General features: G+C 42.2%; 1 protein-coding gene across 2 annotated transcripts in view; it reads left to right on the forward strand.

Annotated features, from left to right (window-relative positions):
* Nucleotides 1-24,934, forward strand: part of COL4A6 (collagen type IV alpha 6 chain) — a 184,335-nt gene that overhangs the window by 143,812 nt on the left and 15,589 nt on the right. The window contains exons 24-37 of one of the 2 annotated variants that reach the window (XM_034435034.2): nucleotides 690-743; nucleotides 2,567-2,638; nucleotides 3,323-3,430; nucleotides 5,341-5,562; nucleotides 8,110-8,271; nucleotides 13,783-13,953; nucleotides 15,930-16,073; nucleotides 17,774-17,899; nucleotides 18,936-19,117; nucleotides 20,728-20,791; nucleotides 22,263-22,337; nucleotides 23,044-23,151; nucleotides 23,789-23,896; nucleotides 24,637-24,708. In XM_034435034.2, the coding sequence (XP_034290925.1) occupies nucleotides 690-743; nucleotides 2,567-2,638; nucleotides 3,323-3,430; nucleotides 5,341-5,562; nucleotides 8,110-8,271; nucleotides 13,783-13,953; nucleotides 15,930-16,073; nucleotides 17,774-17,899; nucleotides 18,936-19,117; nucleotides 20,728-20,791; nucleotides 22,263-22,337; nucleotides 23,044-23,151; nucleotides 23,789-23,896; nucleotides 24,637-24,708 (1,668 nt within the window). The remainder of the gene's footprint in view (nucleotides 1-689; nucleotides 744-2,566; nucleotides 2,639-3,322; nucleotides 3,431-5,340; nucleotides 5,563-8,109; nucleotides 8,272-13,782; nucleotides 13,954-15,929; nucleotides 16,074-17,773; nucleotides 17,900-18,935; nucleotides 19,118-20,727; nucleotides 20,792-22,262; nucleotides 22,338-23,043; nucleotides 23,152-23,788; nucleotides 23,897-24,636; nucleotides 24,709-24,934) is intronic. The other variant, XM_060692072.2, reaches the window with a different exon arrangement.

Here is a 24,934-nt window from a genome sequence, read left to right on the forward strand (position 1 = left end):
ATCCCAACCCCAAATAAGCCGCTCAAGCTGTCTGAGAAGATCTAATTGCATTTAACTCCTCTTCTCAGAGAGCTTGAGGTGATTTTGCAGACAAAGAACGATCTTAGGGGCTAAGCTTTCCTAAAACAAACTAATTGGATGGTGATGATGATGATGATGACGACAACATAAGCTTTGCCCTGTGGGATTGAGTCTTCACATTCTGCTTGGGATCAACCTTGCCTTGACCCAGAAGACAAAGACCAACACCATGCTGATTCTTTGTTTTTCATCCAAGGATTCCCCTCAATAATTGTATCACAGGCAGCATGGCTGTTTTTCTACCGTGGGTTCAAGTTAATTTAATTTTATACATCTATATATGAATTGGGTCTTTCATCCAGGGAGGTGCTTCATCTTGCAGATTTTAGTGATAAGCCTGCTAAAGGCACAGGGGAGCCCAGGTTTTTATGTTGCCCCACCTGTTGTCCGCCTTGTCTCTCAATGTGATGCAGACTTGTCTTCTAATGGCTTTAGGACTTCTAGCTCTTGTGACGACTATCTGGGTGGATTAACCCTGCATATCATACCTGTGAATTTTGGCGGCTTGGGATGCAAACCAGCCCTCTCGTGGGTTATCCTTTCTTTTTCTGCTCCCCCTTTCTCGTCTGCTTTGTTTTAACTTGTGCTCCTTTGCTTAACTGGTATAGGTGATTGCTGCTGCGGTGAGGAGGTTGGTAATGGAGACTTAGACGCTCAGGGAGGTGAGAGCGAGGGCCTGGGAGTTCAAAAGGAATGGGTGCACCCTCTTCCTTCCTGTTATGGCACAAGGCGCTCTCCCCCACACACATACGCACCCAGAAGCATGTCGTTCAACGATGTGGAGGGGGAGATCCTTCCTGGTGGACAAGGTCATCTGTGGCAAGGGGCACCATCCATGTAGGGGGAGCTTGCTTACCAGTGCTTTTCTCCTCCTCCTGCCCCATTTCAAAGTTGTGCCCTGCCATGCTCGCCATCTGCTTCCTTCTGGCTGTGTGTTCTTGTACCTTGCTTATTGCATGAAGCTGGTCAGTGACTTTGGAAGACACAAGTGCTTGACCCCTGAACAATTGATACTGTGGCAGCCATGAGCCCCACCACCACCACCAACACCAACACTACTGCCCTATTCCACAGGTTGAGATGTTTATGATTCAGCAAAGGATTGGATTGATGTTCACCTATGTATTCACTGGATTGGTGCTCATTTGGGGGGATGTTCTGGCAGTTGCTGTTTCACGGGAGCTTAATAAGGCAAGGAGGGGAGGGTAATTGGAGGGAGGGAGGGAAAACCTTAGAAAGCCCCACTGCTGCTTTCCTTTTGATTTTATATCAGTAAATAAAGTGTTTTGCAAATCCTAAATCAGGTGGAGAAATCAGGAGCCACAAGGGGACTACAGAGCTCTTTCCTTTTGCCACGCTTTATATGAAAATTTGTACAGTTCCATTCTGCTTCTGTTTGAGGACTGTGAAAATGAAATCATCCACAGAAATTGAAACCAAAGATATTTAGAACCTTCATGGGCCATGGTGGTCAGGTACCGGAACCACTCATGAATAGTCTAAAGCAGAAGCTTTATTGTTAGCCCCCTAAATTATAAGAATCTCCTCAGGCTGATTGCATTTCCTTAGGAATGGCCAGATTCCAGGGGAAGTTAAGTGTGCTGTTTTCTGCCATGGGAAGATTCTAAGCCAGGGGTCTCCAACCTTGGCAACTTTAAGACTTGTGGATTTCAACTCCCAGAGTTCCTCAGCCAGCTTTGCTGGAATGCTCACAAGCTGGAGGTCAGGATGAACACTTCTCCCTCCAATGTTCTACTGCAAGTCATATTTGAAGGCATGCCTGTCCCCTACCTAGAAGTAAGCTGGAGACTTCAGGCACCTCATTGTCCTCTACCATCAATCAATCCCTCTTGGAAGTCAATTTTTTGGTATTCTGTCCAAAGGGAGTACCAGAATCTGCCTCCAATCATGATTTCAAAATCATGACGATCCTACAAGTTGGACTTTCCCAGTATTCTAGCCCTCACATTCTGGACCTGTTGTAACTTTCAGATCATCTCCAAAAACTGCACCACATTGCAATCACCAGCTGTGATCAGCGATCCATCATGCTTTTTTTTTTTCTAGCAGGATAAAAATTTTGCTAGCTGCAAAATTGTCTTAAATCCAGATGTGAAAATCTTAGGACACTATAATAGGTTTGCCACTATGGGAGCAAAAGAGAAGCAAAAAAATTGGGAATTGGAGGTTGATGGCATTCTGCGTAGGGAAAAGCAGGCTGTACTGCAGATAATTGCAAAGAAAATCAGCTCTGTTCCTTGTCAGTGGCCCAGAATCACAGGAGTGCAGCATTATTCATCACCTACCCCAAAATTCCACATGCAATTGTCCCTAAGTGACAGAAGAAGATTTGAGCACTTTATTTTCTGGTAGATCTTGATATGTTGGCATTGCCCCTGTTTCTAGGGAACGTGGAAAAAGTTCTTACAAGTTTTGTTTAACCAAAAAAAAAAGAACAAAATTTTAACACATTTTCTGTCTTTAGGAGAAAGTGTGCCCTGCATAATCCCTGGATTCATTGGTCCACCTGGACTTCCGGGACCTTCAGGGTTTCCAGGTAGGTGGCTTTGGGCTTTAACTCAAGCTCCTTCTAGCCGTCAGAAGACTCAATTTCACAATATATAGACAGACTTAATCATAGTTTCAATTGGGAAAATGTGACTATTGTAGACAAAGCCAAGTCCAAAAATGCTAGGACCTGGCATTCTAGAAGCCTGGCTCTCTGACACATCAGCCATCAACAGACACAGACATTAACAACATCTATAGACTATGCAAAAGAGATAGTCAACAGGCCACAAAGGGAACAAAAAGACCCAAGCCTCTCTCCACTAGCAATCAGTACCCAGATCAGCATATATTAACTCCAAGGTTAACCTCAGACCAACAATACCCCAATCAAGAAACTGCCAAAGAAGCCAGCAGCAAATAGCCCAATCAAAGAACCTCTAAGACCACCACCCCCCACCCCCACACACACCAACACTGACCAGAGGAATTGCACTCCTTACTAGTACTGATGAAGTTACCTAGTTGGGTAATGAAATGTCTGCAAGAAAACAACCAAGCTCAGAGAGCACCAAGGACCCTCATTTAATCTCAGCTAAATTGACTTTACTCGTTGGAGTGCTTCAATGCAAAATGCGTTTAGGGGAGTCGTAGCATTGTTACAGTTTTTCTAGGAAGCTAAGAAGGACCCATGTTTCTTTCTTCCCAAACTGATTTTCTCCTCTATCTTCAGGTAACAAGGGTAGCAAAGGATTTCCTGGTTTTCCAGGGCAGCCAGGATTAAATGGCTTAAAAGGAGAACCGGGCATACCCGGGTTGGCTCGATTCCCAGGAATGCCAGGTAAGAACCAGAAAGGAGGCAAAAATCCAAAAGTCATTGGCCACACACTTCATAATATTGCCAACATTCTTACATGGATATATCCAGGAAATCACCAGGAATCAACTGAAATACCTGAACTTTTAAAAAATTAACTACAGATAGGCCTCGATTTACAACAGTTCATTTAGTACCATTCAAAGTTACAACGACACTGAAAAAAAGTGATTTATGGCTGTTTTCACACTTACGACTGTTGCAGTGTCCCCATAGTCACGTGATCAAATTTCAGCCACTTGGCAACTGGCTCATATTTATGACGATTGCAGTGTCCCGGGGTTCATGTGATCACCTTCTGATAAGCAGAGCCAATGGGGAAGCCAGATTCATTTAAGAACTGTGTTACTAATTTAACAACTGCAGTGATTCCCTTAACAATTGTGGCAAGAAAGGTCATAAAATGGGGCAAAATTCATTTAAACAAATGTCTTGCTCGGCAACAAGAATTTGTGGCACAATTGTGGTTGTAAGTCAAGGACTACCTGTACTTTACCAAGAGACCTGAAGCATTTGCCATTCCCATCAGGGAGTTCGGAGAACGGAGAAATGGATGAGCAAGATCCATAGGTTTTCCCTTAATGGATATCCCTTATTATTGACAATTGGAAACACAGCAGGATATCGAGCCTGAGTTGCTTCTATTCTGTGTTTCCATCAGCAGCTTTGCCTTTTTGGGTAGCATCCATTCCATCTTGTGCCTTGAAGTTCATTCGCCATAGACTGTAATGGTATGTGAGAATGACCTTGGGAGACAGGAGGAAAAGCTGCAGAGTAAGCCATGGTTAGATAAGAGGCAGCTTATCCTGAAGAAAGAATGGAAGCCTAGCAAACATCTCCCTCCCTAGTTTCATGGAATGTAAAAGTGAAGGGAGGTAGGGAGAGATGTACTTAGCAAGAGTTTCTTAATGAACCTTACCTTAAAGATAGAGCTATTAGTCCCCATGGACATAACTGGCAGGGGAAACCTTGACAGGACCCAACCTGAGTTGGTCACTGGGACAAAAGATTTATTCTTCCAAGCTTTCAGGCTTTGTGCTGGACTGAATGCACATATTCTGAGTTCCCTGATGATGGGCTCCAGCATGAGCTTGAAAGCTTGGATGAATAAACCTTGGGTCCCATTGACTGGCTCAGATTGGATCCTGTAACATTATCCTGGGACATTTGTATTCACCTTCATTTGTGGAAACCTTGACCTTGACCTTAATATTCCTGGGTCTGCTTCTTCTCTGGACGACTTCACAAAGCTAACCGAGATGGTTAGCTCTGTTAGCTTGGTGTCCACTATACTGGCTTTGCAGGGCTTCTAAGGACTTCTTTAATGCCTTGGCAAACCATGGTGCCTCCACATACCTGTGGGCATTTATTTTGTGGTACAGACATAACGATGGTTCGCTAGCATAACCGCAACATCATTCTCCACCTATCAAGTGTACGTGGAACTAAGTTTGCTCTCCTTATGAACATCATCTGAGTTTATTGCAGTCCAGGTTTTGCTGGAAATCATAACCACCCTGGATCCACTTGGATCCGGCGTATAATTTTATGAGCAGATGATGAGATGCATCAGCTGTTGCTGCAAATGTTGTCAGGTGCAAAGAATCAGGATTATTATTAAATTCCAGATAAGCTGATTTGTTGCTCATGCCTATACACAAGAATCTAGTCAATTAATGGTCAGCACTAAATTAGTACTAGATAAGAGTTAATGGGACTCAAGAGAGGCCGGACTTGGACCGTTTGTAGCTACGTAGAGATTCTAGGCTGGTTCCTTTCCTCCAGGCTCTGCCTTCTCTTCTCATACACCTTCTCCCCCTAAAGCGACTCTTCTCTGTTGCTTTAAAATTAATCATGCCTTCTTTTCTTTAAAGGGTTTCCTGGCCCTCGTGGAGATCCTGGTTCAAAAGGACGGCAAGGAGTTGATGGGGTCGATGGGCTGCCTGGTCCAGAAGGCTGTCCTGGTTTGGTTGGCCCAAATGGATCCCCTGGTGACGTGTTTGGGGCTGAACCAGGGTCCCAAGGAGAACCTGGCTTACCTGGCTTACCAGGAGATAATGGCGTTCCTGGAGATTTTGGCTTTCCTGGAACACCAGGTAAGTTCTAAGCATCTTTTGTTTGGTTTTAAAACGCCAAATGAAAACTTACTGAAGTTCAACAAGTCTGCTCATGGTTCTTTTTTGGATGGGAAACTCTCCCATGTATGGGAGTTTGAGTTCAAAGAGGGAAGGTAGAGAGATTTAAATGGGCTAAATGATTAAAGAAATCTACTGAAGAGAATATTGAGATCTAGCTTTTTGATTTCTCTAAGCAGCCATAGACGGCTTGTCTTTCTGGAACAATCCATAGTGGTCTCATTTCTTATAGAAAAATCAACCTGCTTACTATAGAAATTATAAGCTTTCCTGGATGTTTGTTGGTTTTAAGCAATGTTTTAATATTTCTTAATGATATGAAGCAAACTCAAACCCAGCTGGAGTATCCACTGTCAAAATGTGTACTATATTAATCATTAAGGAGTTCCAATAATTTTCCAATAAATATTGGACATAATACAAACCTCAATTACATTAAACACATTAAACACTAGAGTATGATATTCCTAAAAAAACAAAACTTATTTGTTTGTCTCTTAAACACTATTAAGAAAATGAAAACTAATTGATGGCTTGTCTTTCTGGAACAATCCATAGTGGTCTCATTTCTTATTATAGAAAAATCAACCTAGTTTACAAGTCACAGTGACTGGCTTCACATATCCCAAAAAAGATAAAAATCACAAGTCCAAAATCATTTCTTGCTGGTAAAATGTTGGGATAGAAGTTGCCATTTTTTTGCAGTTCCTGGAATATGTTCTTCTTTCCCCCAAAAATGAATATTTAAGGGAAACATGAGCAAACAAAATCAGCCAGCTATTGTCATAGCTATGCTAACTTGTTTGACTTATATTTTCCAGGAAAAAAAAAAGCAAGCACTGTCTCACTTCATTTCAAAGGCAATGTAAACAATTCATCATGTATGGTATTTATTTAATTACCTACATTTATAGCCAGAAGGTTACAGATATCTTCTGGGGACAAGCTAATTCAAAGGAGAACTACATCTGTTTACAAAAGAAAACCAGTTCCTCACCCTTATAGTTAATGAGATAAGATTATAATGAAATTGCATTCTGTCTTTAAATTAATGTCCTCTTAACCTTGAGATGGAGCCTACTACTCAGGAGTTGTGTTCAGATCAAATCATACCTCTCATTGTCATGAATTACTTCTGGTTTGAAATAATTACATATTGCAAGATCCAATCTGGATCGGTCGCTGGGACCAAAGGTTTAGTCTTCCGAGCTTTCAGATTCGTGTTGGAGCCCATCTTCAGGGAATTTCAGTCTACTGGAATATGTGTTTTGGGCTATTCTATGAGTCATATGTATGTGGTATACACACACAACTGTAGCTACATATTTAACATAAGGATACACAGCTATTTCCACAGTGAGAACCCCTATTGGCCACTGAGTATCAAATTAGGATCTCATTCGACCCGATGGGGCTGGAAAAAAACCTGCCTTGACTTTAGATTCATTTACATTTAAATATAATTAAATTAAATATCATAAATAGGATTTCTCTCCAGCTGGGTATACAGTAAGTGCTTCCTTGTATCACCTTTAAAACTACACAGATCTTTGCTTTTTGAGGCTTTCGGAGGTTGGAAATGTCAAAAAGCCAAGGACCTCAAGATTTGTCACATCAGATTCACTAGGGGTGACCTGTGATAGCAGTCTTCCGATATTTGAGGGGCTATCACAGAGAAGAGGGGTCAACCTAATCTCCAAACACCTGAGGGCAGAACAAGACATAATGGATGGAAGCTAATCAAGGAGAGAAGCAACCTAGAATGAAGGAGATCTAACAGTGAGAACAGTTAATCAATGGAATGGCTCACCTCTAGAAATTGTGATGCTCCGTTACTGGGGCTTTTTAAGAAAACATTGGACAGGCATTTTTCCAGAATGGCATAGGGTCTCCTGCTTTTGCAGGGGCTTGGAGTAGAAGCCGTGTGACCCGTGCGCTCCCACAGAGAGGGCCTCCTCAGGGTGCCATCAGCCAAACAATGTAGGCTGGTGACCCCCAGGGGGAGAGCCTTCTCTGTGGGGGCACCTACCCTCTGGAATCAGCTGCCCCCAGAGATAAGGAGGATCCAAGACCTTAGTGCCTTCCGCCGTGCCCTTAAAACCCACTTTTTCCAGCAAGCCGGGCTGGCTTAAGAAGAAATTTTTTAAATTTTTAAATGTTTAATTGGTTTGTGGTTTTTTAAATTTTGGGCCAAATTTATATAGATTTTAATTGTTTTTAATATTCGTATTTCATGTTTTTAATTCTGGCTGTACACCGCCCTGAGTCCTCAGGGAGAAGGGCGGTATATAAATTGAAAATAAATAAATAAATAAATAAATAAATAAATAAAGAAAGAAAGAAAGAAAGAAAGAAAGAAAGAAAGAAAGAAAGAAAGAAAGAAAGAAGACCCCCAAGGTCCCTTCCAACTCTGTCATTCTGTAATGATGCCCAAATCAGCCCCATTACTTTTGTTGAGCACCCATGTAAGGGGGAAAAAATGGGACTTAGATCTTTTTCGTTTTTCAGGTTTGGATGGAAATCCTGGCCTGTCAGGTAGAAAAGGAGGCCGTGGGGAGCCGGGTCTTCCAGGCTTTGATGGACTGCAAGGACCACCAGGACCAGGAGGTCCATTTGGCATCAAAGGAAAACCAGGCCCGGCTGGAACAATTGGCCTCCCGGGATCACAAGGTATGGATTGTTTCATCCTGGATGAAGGTGTGTGGCCTTCAGACACGCCCTCCACAGAGCTTTCCTGCAGGTTGCCCACTTGAGACATATCCTTGAGCTTGATAGCACTTTGGTGTTCAGGCTTTTAAACTTATTCAAGAGATTCCAGAAATTTGGAGATGAGATGAGAGAACAAAGCAGATGCTGAAACTCTCAGCCAAATACACTGAACTGGCATTGGATACAGGTAGTCCTCGAATTATGACCATCGTTGAACCTGGAATCATAGCTGCTGTTAAGCAGGTCAGTTAATGATTGTTCCCAATTTTACAACATTTTTTGCCGTGGTCATTAAGTGAACACTACAGTCATTAAACAAATCAATTTTTTTGCTGGAAACCAGGAAAAAAGGCCGGAAACCACAAAAACCCACTGAAAACTGCAGGCACATGACCCCAGGACCAATGCATTGGCTGGCATTTATGCAGACAGCCATAAACTAGTTGCTAGGTACTCAAAATTTGATCACATGACTGTGGAGGTTGATCACATGACCACAGGAAGGAGTTATGCACTTGTCAGAACTTCAAAGTCAAGTCATAAGTACCTTTTTTAGAGTATGCTGTAATTTTGAACAGTCACTAAACAACCAGTCATTAAACGAAGACTACCTGTATAGTTTCACTGAAAAGGGGGGAGGGGCTGGCGCATTGCAAAGGATTACATTAATGTCCAAGAATGTTTCTAGGCACCATTTAGACACTCTCAGCCCAACCCACCTCACAAAGGAAAATAGAAGAAAGAAGGAATATTAGAATATATTTGCTGCCTTGAGTTATTTATCAAAAAAAAATAAAGTCAGGATAAAAAAATATTTTAAAAATACTGTCCAGTCTGCCTCAGATAGATAGGTCATTGTACCAACTATTTAACTGAAGATTATAGAACTGTCTAAAATGAGCCTTTTCATTTCATGATCATATCATTCATGACTAACTTTCATGATCCATATTCATTGATTAATTTTAGGATCACCATATCATGGAAGATTTGCACCCCAACCATTTATTCTCATTCATATTCTCCAGTGCCATCCTGTGATCTTCCTGAGCAACCAGAAACACGTCCCAAAGGTGCTTTTTGCAACTAGACCTATTTTTTCCCTTGCAAATGTTTCACTTCTCATCCAAGAAGCTTCTTCAGTTCAGTTCAGATTCTTGAATGAGAAGCGAAATCTTCAAGAACAAAGAAAGTCCAGTTGCCTTTTGAAAAAGCACCTTTGGGACAACCATGACCTGGATGACTGAGAATCTCTATAGACAACCAGAAAACAGGTTTTCTTAATTTCTCAACAGCCTCTTGGGTGTATTGCAATTGCAATGGCCACATGTCCCTGTAGATGAAACTGTTTGGAGTTTCAGTTGACACCACAATAAACCATTCTGTTTTCAAACAAGAATAAAAACAGTTCAAGTACGGTGCTTAGCTCTATGCCAAGCATAATTCCCAACCATTCTTGTTCTGGAACAGGAATTACCTTGCAAATCCCTACATCAGTGATTCTAAATTTAACTAAATTTAGGCACTGAATTTAATAATGGCTGTATTTTTACCAGCTGTAACTGTTGGGCTGTCCTCAGTTACCCTTTGTTACTTGATAAAGTGCCCCTTCAATAATTTCAGCAAATGTCCTTCCATCACCATCCAGATTCTTTTAATGAAGGTGCCAGGAATTGGTTTACTTCTGCTTGCATTATATAGTGTATATAGCAGTGATGGCTAACCTTTTTGCCATTGCGTGCCAAAAGCGGGGGGAGCGAAGAGGGTTTGCGTGCGTGCATGCCCATACCCATAATTCAATATGCCCCACCCCATCATGTGCCAAAAGTGGGGGGAACGTGGGGGGAGCACTCCCCCCGCGCTTCCCCCCCCCCCCTGCTTTTGGCACATGATGGCATGGTGGGCCTGGTAGGCCCGTTTTTCACCCTCCCCAGGCTCCAGAGGTTTGCTTGGAGGCTGGGGAGGGCGAAAACGGCCTTCCCCATCCCCCAGAGGCCCTCCGGAGGCTGGAAATGGCCTGTTTCCTGACTTCCAGTGGGCCAGGAACGGCCAAAAATCAGGTGGCCGGCCCGCACATGCGTGCTGGAATTGAGCTAGGGCAACGCTCACGTGCCCACAGATATGGCTCCACGTGCCACCTGTGGCACACGTGCAATAGGTTCGCCATCACAGGTATATAGTATACACTAACTTATGATACTTCCACTTGACCATGCATGGATCCTTCACCAAGAGGAGAATCCATCAATCATCCACATCCTGGATAACTGAGCTGCCAATTAAGGTGGTGGAAAGTGGTCTTCTCTGGCCTTGATGCCACAGCAGAAACAGTTCCTTGAAATAAAAATATGAAGTCCTGGGATGGCATGGAAAGAAAACAAAATCTGGAGGAATAAAAAATGTTCAAAGGAAATTCTGGAGGAAAACTATATTTCCCTTAACATCTATAGAGATTCTCAGTCATTCAGGTCATGGTTGTCCCAAAGATGCTTTTTTCAAGTGGCAACTGGACTTTCTGGTTTTTCTTTGAAGACGTTTCGCTTCTCATCCAGCTCTGGCTGGATGGAGGCCTCAACGACTCTCTAAAAGAATGCAAATGACCATCTGTCTACAAGGAGTATAAATCCTTTGATTTCCCACCATCCAGTCAGAGCTGAAGAAGCTTCTTGGATGAGAAGCGAAACGTCTTCAAAGAAAAACAAGAAAGTCCAGTTGCCTCTTGAGAAAGCACCTTTGGGACAATCTTTCTCTTACTCAAATGTTTATACCACCAACAGCTGCAGCCCAGTTTTCACATTCCTGCCTGCTGTCTCCATCCACCCAACCCCATCCATACGTTTGATCTAAGCTGTGTTGAGAAAGAGCTCAGTTGTCCCAAAAGTGCTTTTTCAAAAGGCAACTGGGGTCTCTTTATTTTTCCTTCAAGACGTTTTGCTTCTCAGCTTCTTGGATGAAAAGTGAAATGTCTTCAAGCAAAAATAAAGAAAGTCCAGTTGCCTTCTGAAAAATCACCTTTGTGACAATCATGACCTGGATGACTGAGTATCTCCATAGAGAAAGAGCTCGGTTATTTTCCAAGTCATTAACTTCATTCTCGGCCTTGTGCTTACTTCCTGGTTCACATGTTTTTGTCTGTTTTTCCTCACCATGTTTCTGTTCCATTTGCCATCATCTCTCCATTTCTGATGTCACACTGTTTTGGTTTTGGGGGTTCTCCACATAGGCTGCCAAGGTGAGAGCAAATGCTTTGTAGCGTAAAAACTCTTGGACTAACAGCTGCCTAGCCTATTTTGCTACAAAATGTGCGCTGACTGTGATACCCCTTATTTCAATCCTGCAAAGAATTGTGCCCTTTATCTTTTCGGAAAAGGATTTGTATGTAGGGAGGCGCTGCTGCACATGGACTTCTCATCCTGGAGAAGGTCTATCTGTGTGGCCACTGAATCTGGAGAAGGTCCATCTGTCTGGACACTAAGAGTCAATGCCAACTCAATTGCAAAGAATCAAGCAGCCAACACGGACTTCCACTGAATTTTAGTTCGTTGGTTTTTTTCCATCTGCAGAAATTTTATATTTTTTCTGAAAAAGAACCTGTGGCTTTTAAGTCGGGGTTCCCAACCCCTGGGCCACAGCCCACTACTGGGCCACAGCTTGTTTGAAATCAGACCATGGAAATTGTGGGCAATTGCACGCATGGAACCATCCTCTTTCCTCCTTCCACCTCCCCCAGTCCACAAAGCCAGAAAGTTTGGGGAAAGCTGTTTTAAGTGATGTTTTAGTCAATATTGCACAAAGTTTTTTTGGGTTTTTTTTTAGTCTCCTAGCATTACTTTTTGTGTTGCTGCCTGTCTAAACAAAAAAAAAAAATCATCTGGACCTTTAAGACTCAGCCTGATGAATTCAGAAGCTAGTATTTTTGTATTTGTATTTGTTTATTGAATAGCCCGAAGGCCTTTTCAAACAAAACAGAAAAGAAAAAGGGGAAAAGGCAAAACAGTTACAGAAATAACAATCTAAAAATATATGATATATGACATTAAAATTTTACAATATCAGATTTCAGTAGCTAAGTTGCCAAGACTAGATAACCCAAATAAGATAGCTCCTCTCTAACTCGGCTCATCTTTCTTACAATCAATGAAATTCTTTTGGATATAACTGGCTCATATTGCTGTCATCCTTTTAAGATAGCGAGTGATAGCCCTTACCATGGGAGGAGAGTCAGCCTTCAACAGAAATGCTAATTTATGCCTTATATTCCAGTGGGGAAATTTATTTATAATTGGGGACAGATATTGTTTTCTTACTTCCTCATACAGCCTACATTTGAATATTATATGCGCCATGTCCTCCACAACATTTACCCCCCATATACATGTTCTTTTGTCATACATGTTCTTTCCGGTAACGACCGAATTTAACGTAATTCAGAAGCTGAAGTCCACCCTGTTGGGCTGGTTTTATCAGAAAAGTTATTTCTAGCGTTGTCAGCACAGTTTTGTAGAGCATTGTTTAGATTCTGCCTCAGTCATGCTTCAGCTTTTAAATTTAATTTTAAAAAAGTAAAGGCTAAATCAAATTGAGCTTGACTTCTGGTGACTGCATGGATATACTGATGATAATTTTACTGGCAACAGCATCGGTGTGAATTGCCAAAGCTTTCTCCTGGAAGATGGTACAGTTTTGCAGTCCAGACTACAGCTCTATCCATTGGTGTCCTATCCAAGCACTAACCAATCCAACTGCTTAGCTTTGTCAAGATCAGATACAGCCAGTTTACTGCTGCAATTAGTGTGACTTCCTCTGAGCCAAGCACAATTTGTGATTTCATTCGTGTACAAGTGACTATTTCCCTTTAACATTAATAGGTTTTCTCCACTGGAATCCAGTCCAGCCCACTGTCTAGAGCAGAGGTCTTCAAACTTGGCAGCTTTAAGACTTGTGGACTTCAACTCCCAGAATTCTGGCTGGAGAATTCTGGGAGTTAAAGTCCACAAGTCTTAAAGCTGCCAAGTTTGAAGATCTCTGCTCTAGAGTATAGAATAGAGGAAAAGCAAAGACTGGGAAAAACTTTTTGGTGTGATTTAGAATGACAGTAGCAAGTGGAATGTGACACATCAAGAGGTTTCTGGTCCCCATTGGTAGCCTTCCTGAGTCACGTATTTCCCAAGCGGTAACTGATAAGACCTAAATTATCCCAACCATAAGGGGTTTCACTGTTGGCAGTTGTCCGTTGGTACAGGCAGTAGCTTTCCTAGAGCTTTTAATCATTAGGCAACTAATACTTTTTTTTTTACATTTCTAACCTTGTGTGCTTTAGAAAGGCTGCATGATTTATTTATTTATTTTTGGCCGCAGTTCAGTTAGCTGTATACAAATAAAATGCTTTAGTGTTAACCTCTTGAAAGATGGCGCAGGGATGTCGTCTTTGGAAGAACGTCGTGGTGATGGTTTGGATTTTGAACCATTCAGGACTTCCTGGAACGAAAGGACCAAGAGGAGATGCTGGTTCACCAGGTCCCGCCGGCATGAAAGGGACGCCAGGTCTTGATGGCCTGCCAGGACGGCCGGGAGAACAAGGATTGCCTGGACCTCCAGGTCTCTGGGGCCCAGAAGGAACTCCAGGTTTTCCAGGCTCAAAAGGTAACTGTTCTGGGCTTTCATGAGATTTGATCTGCCTTTGATCTGTGTTGGAATTTCCAGGTTTGCTCTGAAGGAACCTGTGAGCTGGAAGACTGGGCTCAGAAGATGATTGCAGGTAGTCTTCAACTTACGACCACAACTGAGCCCCAAATTTATGTTACTAACTGAGATATTAGTTAAGTGAGTTTTGCTCCATTTTATGATCTTTCTTGCCACAGTGGGGAATGACTGCAGTTGTTAAAATTAGTAAGAAGGTTGTTAAGTGAATCTGGCTTTTCCATTGATTTTCCTTGTCAGAAGATGAACACATGGGACGTTGCCTGGGACGCTGTGCGACGCTGCAACCGTCATAAATATGAGTCCAAGCGTCTGAATTTTGATCATGTGACCATGGGAATGCTGCAAAGGTCGTAAGTGTGAAAAAGGGTCATAAGTCACTTTTTCAGTGCGATTGTAATTTTGAATACAGGTAATCCTTGACTTACAACACTTAATTTAGTGACCCTTCAAAGTTACAATCACATTGAAAAAAGTGACTTATGACTGTTTTTCACACTTACGACCGTTGCAGCATCCCCATGCTCATGTGAGCAAAATTTGGACGCTTGGCAACTGACTCACAGTTATGATAGTTGCAGCAGTGATGAAATTAAAAATTTTCCCCTACCAGTTCTGTGGGCGTGGCTTGTTGGGGGGAGGTCATGTGACTGGGTGGGCATGGCCAACTCGACATCACTCATATCGAGGGGCTCGTCACCGGCTCCTCCCTTCCCAGCCACTCCTTGTCGCGAATGGCAGGAAAATGGGGAGGGGAATATTCCTGCCTACCATCCTTCCCTCAGTCTGGAAGGAATTGAGGAATGGATGACATGGGGAAGGGGATTTTCCTGCCGAAAATCCCCTTCCCCATTTTTTATTTATTTATTTATTTATAATTAAATTTATATACCGCCCTACTCCCGAAGGACTCAGGGCGGTGAACAGCCAGAAAGTAAAATATACATAATACAAACGTTAAAAACCATTTAAAATACATTAAATACTTTGGCCAGATTTAAAACACCCCAATTATAAAAACAATTTAAAAACAATTAAAAAGGGAGGTTAGGCCAGACCAGCCTGCTGGAATAAGAATGTTTTGAGGGCGCGGCGGAAAGTGCGCACATCCGGGATCCTCCGTATCTCTGGGGGGAGCTCGTTCCAGATGGCAGGTGCCCCCACAGAGAAGGCTCTCCCCCTGGGGGCCACCAGTCGACATTGTTTGACCGACGGCACTCTGAGAAGACCCTCTCTATGGGAGCCTTTTCCTGCCTTTCACAAAAATTGCTCCATTCCAGCTGCTCTTCCCCCCTCCCCCTCCCTCCTGGGGACTACCTTAAAGAGACACTCTGCAGCAGCTCCATTCTGAATGGAGGGAGAAAAGTTAGGATTCTCTCTGCTGCATTTAACATTGAATTCTGTGGAATATCGAGTGTCCGGAAGAGGTGAGCGGCAACTGGCTGGGCGTAAGTGAGGCCAACGAGGGGTGATTACTACCGGTTCGGCAAACTGATGCCAATAATCCCTAGCAGTTCACCCGAACCGGTCCAAACCGGTAGGATTTCACCCCTGGGTTGCAGTGTTCCAAGGTCATGTGATCCCCTTTTGTGACCTTCTGACAAGCAAAGTCAATGGGGAAGCCAGATTCACATAACAACTGTGTTACTAACGTGACAACTGCCAGTGATTCCCTTAACAACTGTGGCAAGAAAAGTCATAAAAGGGGGCAAAACTCACTTAACAAATGTCTCATTTAACAACAGAAATTTTGGGGCCCAATGTGGTCATAAATTGAGGACTGATTGTAGTTGCTATAAATGGGTGTAAGTTGGGGACCACCTGTTCTAGCTTTTTTCTTTTTAAAGCATTTCTACTCCTTCTTTCCCCAAAAATTCAGTGTACTTTGCATAAAATAATGCTTGGTTGTTCCAAACTAGGTGAAAAGGGCTCAGTGGGCATGGCCGGTTTTCCTGGGATGCCGGGGCCATCTGGGGTCCCTGGCGTGGATGGCCTGAAAGGAACGTTTGGTGCACCAGGAAGAAATGGAAACCCTGGATTTTCTGGCTTGCCTGGCCTCAAAGGTGAGTCCAGAAATTTTGCATGAAGCACAGCATATGACCAACCCAACCCAAAAAGTTTTGTGTATCAACCTTCTGATGAAACTAGGACTTGATTTCTTTCTTTCTTTTTTTGAATTTTTTTTTATTTTTAAACAAACATACATAAAACCATCTTCAATTGCAAACGGTTGGTTACAAGTCTTTTGTGCATCATTCACCAAATTCATAGCTTACAATTTACAGTTTACCTAAATTCTCATATCATCGACCTATTATATATCTATATATTATTATCCTCATTAATCATTTATTTGACTATGGCTATTCCTTCCCTCATTTATTCAAAATATTCTAAGATTTGAGTTAATTTTTATTATAACATTCATTTCATTCTCTTGAATCTATCCAATGATAATATATCTTTATGTTATATTTCACATAGTTCTACAATTCTTGTATTGTGAGGATCTCTACCATATTTCATTTCCATATTTTTTTATTTAACTATTGATAAAATAGGTCCGATATCTTATAGTATTGTTTATCTTCTTGTTCTCTAATTTCAAATGTCAATTTGCTCATTTCAGCACATTCTATTATTTTCTTAATAACTTCATCCTGCGTTGGTATTTTCTCATTTTTCCAATTTTTAGCAAACACAATCCTAGCCGCTGTTAATACATTCACAATCAGATATCTCAATTCTCTATTATATATTTCAGGTACAATCCCCAATAAAAAAAATCTCTGGTTTAAAATCTATGTGTTTTTTTTATCATTTTTTCCAACCATGTGTGGATTTTAGTCCAGTATCTTTTGGCTTCTGCAATAGGACCTGATTTCTTTTGCCCAATGTTTAGAATTGCCTTCCAATTCTTGTATTTCACAAGCCTCCTCAAAAACTGTAAGTTTTAGTCACAACGACCTGGTTTCTATGTACCAATAAAGGAGAACATTTGCAGCTCAGGGTTGACATGGGGTGGTCCTTGGTGCTTTCTGAGCTTGGTTGTTTTCTTCAGATGTTTCATTACCCAACTAGGTAACATCATCAGTGCTAGTAAGGAGTGGGGTTTGTTCTCAATTTATATGCTAGGTCAGGGGTCCTCAACCCCCAGGCCACAGCCCACTACTGGGCCTTGAGCCATTCGGAGTCATACCATGGAAGTGGCAGGCAAGCACGTGTACATGAGTCCCCACTTGCGCAAGCCGTGGGCATGCGTGTGTGCCCGCAGCTTGCACAAATGGAGCTACACACATACACACACACACACACTTGCCTGCTGCTCACATGGAATCATCCCCTCCTTCCCCCCCACCCCCACCGGTCTGCAAAGCCGGAAAGGTTGTGGGACTCAGTTCTAGTGGCTTGAACCAAACTCAAGATACCACCAAGGACCACTGATTCCTGTGTCCTTGCAAATGCAACTTAAGGCTACGCAACTGAAACAACTACGGTAGTTAGTTGCTTTTCCTGCTTACACCCCTCTCTCTCCATTGTCCTTCTTTTGGTAGTTCGACTCCTGTTAGTAAGTTCCTTGGGAGAGAGATTGGTCTTCTTCTGTTCTACATACTGTAATATGCAAAGTGCTTTTGAGGCTCTATCAATTAAGGCAATTTGGACTCCAGATCTAGATACCTCTAAGCAGGAATGTCTGGTGCTCTCTGGATCAATATTGGTAGAATAAGCATCTTGCTGTGTTCCTCTTTCTTCTTTTGCGCAGGAGACAGAGGTGTCCGTGGTCCTCCTGGGCCTCCCATTTTCAGACCCCCAGATCTGGCCCTCAGATTCAAAGGGAACCGAGGAGATCCTGGATTGGTGGGGGACAGAGGATTTCCAGGGCCAAGAGGTATGTGTTTGGCATTAGACGGTAACATACCTATTTGTTCTGAACTATTTAGACAATTCAAGGGATGCGGTGGCTCAGTGGCTAAGACGCTGAGGTTGGCGATAGAAGGGTCGGCAGTTCAGCGTTCGAATCCCTAGCGCCACGTAACGGGGTGAGCTCCCGTGACTTGTCCCAGCTTCTGCCAACCTAGCAGTTTGAAAGCACATAAAAAATGCAAGTAGAAAAATAGGGACCACCTTTGGTGGGAAGGTAACAGCGTTCCGTGTGCCTTTGGCATTTAGTCATGCCGGCCACATGACCACAGAGACATTTTCGGACAGCACTGGCTCTTCAGCTTTGAAACGGAGGTGAGCACCGCCCCCTAGAGTCAGGAACAACTAGCACATATGTGCGAGGGTAACCTTTACGTTTACCTTTTACTTAGACAATGATAGGTGACCAAGCTGGCTTTCTTTGTCCAGTTGGGTGCATATATAGATATTAATAATATTGTTTTGGATCCTGTTTGTATTTCTATTATTAAGATATGTCCTTCTGTGTCTGCATATATTTGTTTTGTTTTTAGGTGTTTCTTTACATATATTACGACTCCTCTCTTTTTTTGGTCTCCTAGAGATGCATATAGTCTTCCTAATCTTTGATTGTCCAATAATTTTTGATGCTGTCTTTTGATATGTACTTCTTGGAGTGTTATGATATCTATTTCTAGTTTTTGAAGTTTTGTAAATGTCTGTTTTCTTTTGGCTGGTGAATTAAGTCCGTTTATATTGATTGAAATAAGTTTTAGCTCTCTTTCCATCTCTCTTTGTTTATCTATTCGTTGTTTTCAGTCTTTTTGTGTTTCTAGTAATTCTGTTTGCCGACTTTCAGTGGGCCCGGAAGGCCCGAAAATCAGCTGGCCGGCACGCACATGCTCACTGGAGCTGAGCTAGGGCAATGCTCATGTGCCCACCAATATGGCTCCGCGTGCCACCTGTGGCACGCGTGCCATAGGTTCGCCATCACGGCACTAGATCATTGTTTTATCTTTCCATAGGAGAAAAAGGAGCCCCAGGTATCCGGGGGCAGCCTGGGCTTCCAGGGAGAGCTGGATCACCAGCTAGAGAGAAAGGACTGCCAGGAGACGCAGGTTTCCCAGGAACGTTTGGTTCTCCTGGGCTATTGGGACAAAAGGGATCTGGTGGCATCTCAGGGTTTCCTGGAATGCCTGGGGGAAGTGTAAGTATCCTTTCTCTTTTTTCTTTTTACACCTGGTTGAGTGGGAAGCACTTCCACTGTTCTTCCCAGTTCAATGGTGGCCCCACTTTTAGACTTTTGGAGTCTTAGTGAACTCTTACCAAATTCAAGATCCTTTGGGTCCTTCATATGGGTTTTTGTTGTGGCCTGTCAGCTGCCGGCCCCTCCAACAGCCGAATCAGGTGAGGTGAGGTGGGAGTCAGGGCCAGCATCAAGGCAACCTAAGAGCTCCAAAGGGGAAGAGGCAATGGAGCTATCAGAGTTAGAGACAGAGGTGGGGCTTGGGCTGTCTATCAGCCCTCAGATGGAGAGTCAACAGCCCCTAGGTCTGGCGATGGCTGATGAGGAAAAGGAGGAAGAAGAATGCGCAGAAGGCAGAGGAGAGGAGAGCAGTGGAAATCTATGGGCCGATCCTTGGGACAGAAGAGCCACCACTGCTAGCGAAGCCCCACCCTAGCTCTGGGAATAAAAGACGGTGTGGAGATGAATAGGTGTGGCAGACAACTATTCATCTCCTTGCTGGTCTGCCATTGATAGCCTGTTGAGAGAGAGAACAGAACAGTTTGGGTTCATATCTTTTTGATCAGGTAGAAGCAGATTAGCCATATAACTTCTAAAGGAGGTCGGGATCTGCTTTGGGATGATGGCAGAAGATCTGAGGACGGAGCCAGGAAAACAGCCTCTCTGCTTTTCCCTGGGTCTCCTGTACCACACAGTCAACAAATGGGAGAGGAACCTAGATAGAATTTCTTGTGGCTGTTGATCTTGCTATTGGATTGTATAGCACTGTGTAGATTGCCAGAAGTGTCTCCAAATAAGAAATCAAAAACCGGAGTTGGCAGTGACCCTGCAGTCATTCTTTCCCAGTCTCTAAAATCCCTACCAACTGCATTTTCCCCTCCAAATGTTGTATATACTGCAAAGTAGTCCTCGACTTGCAACAGTTCATTTAGTGACTGTTCAAAATTACAAAGAAACTGACAAATGTGACTTATGACCATTTTTCACACATATGACTGTTGCAGTGTCTCCATGGTCATGTGATCAAAATTCAGATGCTTGGCAACTGGCTCATGATGGTTTTAGTGTCTCAGAGTCATGTGATCCCGTTTTGCAACCTTCTGACAAGCAATGTCAATAGGGAGGCCAGATTCACTTAACAACCATGTCACTAACTTAACAACTGCAGTGATTCTCTTAACAGCTGTGGCAGGAAAGCTCATAAAATGGGGCAAAATTCACTTAACAAATGTTTCACTTAGCCACAGAAATTTTGGGCTCAAATTTTCGTGGTCGTAAGTCGAGGACTACCTGTATTAAAAACGTTCTGTGGCACCTTGTGAGTTTTCTAAGCTTGTACATTTCAGTCAAACACCACAACACTGGAAAAAAAATGACTTGACAGCCGTTTTTCACACTTATGACCATTGCAGCATCCCCCTTGGTCGCTGTAGTGGTTTCAGATTGCTGGTGGTCACAAGAATAGTCACTAGAAAGGAGCTTCCTCTCTGGATACTAAGAGGCCAATCACACTTCCATGAAAGCTGATTTCAGGGTTAATTATGATTATGACATGCCACTTCCTTCAATAGGGTGCTGAAGGTATTCCAGGCTCCCCTGGATCCCCAGGAATTACCGGATTGCGTGGTCCAAAAGGTAAGTCATTCGTGTGGTTCAGTAGTGGGTTTCACTTACCTTCACTACCAGTTCGGAATTGTGAACTGTGCACGCAGAGCACTTCTGCACATGTGCAGAGCGTCCGTGATGACATCTGGGTGGGTGGGCGGAGCCTCTCATTGCCACCGCTACCAGTTCGCCCTGGTTCGGGCGAAACCGACCACTGGTGTGGTCTTGCTAACATCTTTTAAAAAACCAACAACAAAGGGGCCTTTGCAGACTGTTTGCTGAGAAAGGGAAAAGAATGAACTGATGGTTTATAGATAAAATGATTAGAAAGAGTAGATTAGGAGTATTAGAAAGAATATTCAATTAGACAAATGGGAAAAACTATGGAAAATAAATTATAAAATGACAATGTCTGTATCCTATAAAGAAAATCTCTATAAAATGTTTTATAGGTGGCACTTGCCACCAGCCAGATTGGCAAGAATGTTCCCCGGCACACCATCAACATGTTGGAAATGCAACCACCACAAAGGCACCTATTACCATATGTGGTGGACCTGCCCAATGGCAAAACAATATTGGCAAAGGATCAAAATACAAATAGAGGAAATAACACACCAAAAGACAGAACTAAGACCAGAAAGCTTCTTATTAGGCATAGTGAATGGATACTATGAAAAAGAAACAACCTATTTAATTATACATATGATAACAGCAGCACGAATATTATACGCGCAACACTGGAAGAGTAGTGATATACAGATAAAGTAATCAATAAAACTATGGAATGTGCGGAATTAGATAGACTCACAAAGGAATTATAAAATAGGGAAGAATGTGACTTTTACTTAGTATGGGAAAAGTGGTATAGTTGGTTGAAAGATAGGAAAGAGATGAAGCGATAGGAAGTAAATAAAATGACCAAATATAATATGATGGAAACAAAGAACAGACATAGGTCAACAAAGATCAATATTAGATAGACAAAAGGGAATGACCAAATAAGGAAGAGTCAAAATACAAAGAGAAATGTATATTATAGTTGCGACAAACTGGACATGTATTGAAATGGATGTTTATATGTTTTTATGTTTTGTACGTTTCATTGTTCTGTTTAGTTTATACTTATAAATAAAAATTGGAGAAAAAAAAAGAGTAGATTAGGGAAAGAAGAAACCTTTGATATAATCTTAGAGAGAGGAGTAAAATATAAATGTATTTATAACAACTGTTAAGTAAACCGGAAACCACTTCTTTTTTATTCTTTCTTTTTCCTTTTTTTTAATACTTCCTTTTATATAGTTCATTTTCACTTCTGTATTACTTTTTTCCATTTCTCAAAATTCGTATTGATTATGCTCTGTGTGGGGAAAAACCCTTTAAAAATGTGGAAGAGAAAACCCCCAAAAGGTTTTCCTAGAAAACTCTGGATGTGGGAGGGCGATAGTGAATTGTCAGAATTGCTGAGATCAAAAGCAAATGATTGTCTTTCCCTTTTCAGGTGACCGAGGAGAATCCCGAGGAATCCCAGGTGGCATGGGAGCTAAGGGCCAGCGAGGGGACCGAGGGCTTCCAGGTAAATAAATCAATACCCTACAATGACTCAAGGAAGGGCAACTAGTAGGCTTACCTTAGATTACTTTTACTAGTACATTAACTAAAAGTCTGCCTGTAGGAGAACAACAGGCAGAGCTGGGAGTGGAGTTAAGCACGTCATCAGCTTAGAATCATTAACATTGCCACAAACAGTTTATGAGAGCTTATGCACTGAGGGCAAATTCCTTGTGTGTCCAATCACACTTGGCCAATTAAGAACTCTATTCTATTCTTGAATTCCATTGAACCTTATCTGATGCCAATTTAGTACTGAATTTTAGTTGCCTAGGTTTTTGTGTCTCAAAAAACTTCAGTAATAAGTCTTTTGAATTGCAACTTAACTTATGGTCCTGATCCTATGCTCCTGACACCAACTTTCTTAAGGGATCAGTGTTAACTTCCTGAGGTTCCTTAGAAAAGGACCCCCACAGTATGGTTGGGTGATTGTAGACATGCCTTACGAATAGACGCTTGTCAGTTCAGCCTTGCCATTTCTGGCTAAAAAGAGAGTAAATTCCCATTCATGATTTTAGAGGTTTTTTATCCCATAGAAATACCAAGTTCATTTATCTTAGAGATGTGAAAACCTGGGTAAAAATTAGACAAGGGTACAAATTTTCAAACTCCAAGAATTTCCTAGGTTGGGGAAGATGGCAATTTAATGGCTCATTTTATGGTTTTTGAAGGTATAACAGGTGTCCAAGGAATAAAAGGTGACCCAGGATATCCAGGAGGTCTTGGACTAAAAGGACAGAAGGGTTCACCAGGTAACCCTGGACAAGAAGGACCACGAGGTAACCAAAGCCATTTGTTTATCAGGTTTGGGGCCGAGACATGTCATTTGCAAGGTGCAGAGGGATTTTAATGCAGAGGGATTCGCAGTTTATTTGCATCCAGAAACTTCTCCAGAATTCTCACAAAGACGTCTGCAAAATTGAAGGATACATAAATTCTCATGCAAGATTGTCCAAATCTCATCATTTCCTTTGTCTTGAAAATCTCCGCAGCTCGGTTGAAAACACACCACAGAAGAAGACGTGGCATATCATTTCTATGATGTTGCCACAAAACTTTGTACCCACATAGTCACCAAGAGTTTATCTTGACTCAAGGGAGGCTTGATTTATCCAATCTGGCTGAAACTAAGGTGGATAAGATTTGGTCAGTGCCTAGATGGGAAAACTCTGGAAACCTTGTTACATTGCTTTATGTTGTTACTCATAGTACCTGTAAATTTAAATAAATGCTAACTACTTAATATTTTGATTCTGTGCTTTCGTTCACTAATTCTAAATTTGTGTCCTTGGAACTCATTTCATTGAGTATCGTTGAGTAAGACTCCCAGCTTCTGAAGGTTTTAACATTGTGGAGATATATATTCTGCAACTTTAGGAGCTCAATTTTAAATAATTCTTTGTTTCCCCGCTTTAGGCTTCCCTGGATCTGGCGCTTCAAGGGGCAACCCAGGTTTTCCAGGTAATCCTGGGCAACGTGGAACTCCAGGATTTCCTGGATCTCCTGGCACTGCAGGACAAAAAGGTTGGTTTTGCATTTTGGGCTTGTTCTTGAAAACCTTACTTCTAGAGAGAAACTCAGATTGTGGGTTGGAATGCCAAATCAAATCTTACAAAGATTTTTGGCATAACATTGGAGATGGATCAGTGGATTATCAAGCTGGAGACATATGGTGAATTTCCTTCTCCTTCACTTATTAACAGCAATTGGGAATTAGCAGTGGGATCAGGGAGAAACCCACAATTGATGACTGCTAGGTGTCCTTGGTTCACCAATCCCAACAGGCCATTCCTACTTCAGAATTGATTAGCTGGATTTATACACGAAGAGGACATAGGGCAGAGTCTTTCATGACATTGCTTGGATGAGCAACAAAATGTCTCACATTAACAAAGTTTGATCCAATCGCCGTGATTCAACCTTTAGACACTTTGGCCTGGATGATTGAGTCTTCATTGACATATAGGACAGGGTCTTACTGTATAGGATTCTACTTCTCACATTCTTGTTTTGACATGTAGTTGGCCAGGATTTCTCAACTTCCTTGAAAAACCTGTGTGATCCTGACATTCTCTAGTATTGTATTATGTCACTGAATTGATTTTTGCCTTCGAAGTTACCTTTGTAAGCTTCCTTGCAAGTCTCTTGGCCAAACATCTACTATGTTCTTATAGTAAATAAAAACAATAAATATACAGCAGCAGCTGCTGCATTTTCTTAGTGACCACCAAAATGGCATCAAACCTTCTAAAATGTATCTACAGGATTCCCAGGATTCCCAGGACTGACCGGCCTAAATGGTTTACCGGGCACCAAAGGTTCTCCCGGAAAACAAGGTAAATCAAAAGATCTTTAGAAACATCCACAGTAAGATCAAAATGTCAGGGGTTCCAAGTAATACACCCATAACAAACAGAACTTCAAGGCAGGATGATTCCTCAAAGGACAGTTTTATTTGGTATATCGTATTGGCACAGGATGGTGAAAACCAACTCTAAATGTTCCTGCCGTTTTCACCTAATTAAAAGTAAAAGTTCATTCCCTTCACCAAACAATCAGTCA

Source organism: Pantherophis guttatus, chromosome 12, assembly GCF_059756535.1.
Source record: "Pantherophis guttatus breed Tessera chromosome 12, ASM5975653v1, whole genome shotgun sequence".
Lineage (NCBI taxonomy): Eukaryota > Metazoa > Chordata > Lepidosauria > Squamata > Colubridae > Pantherophis > Pantherophis guttatus.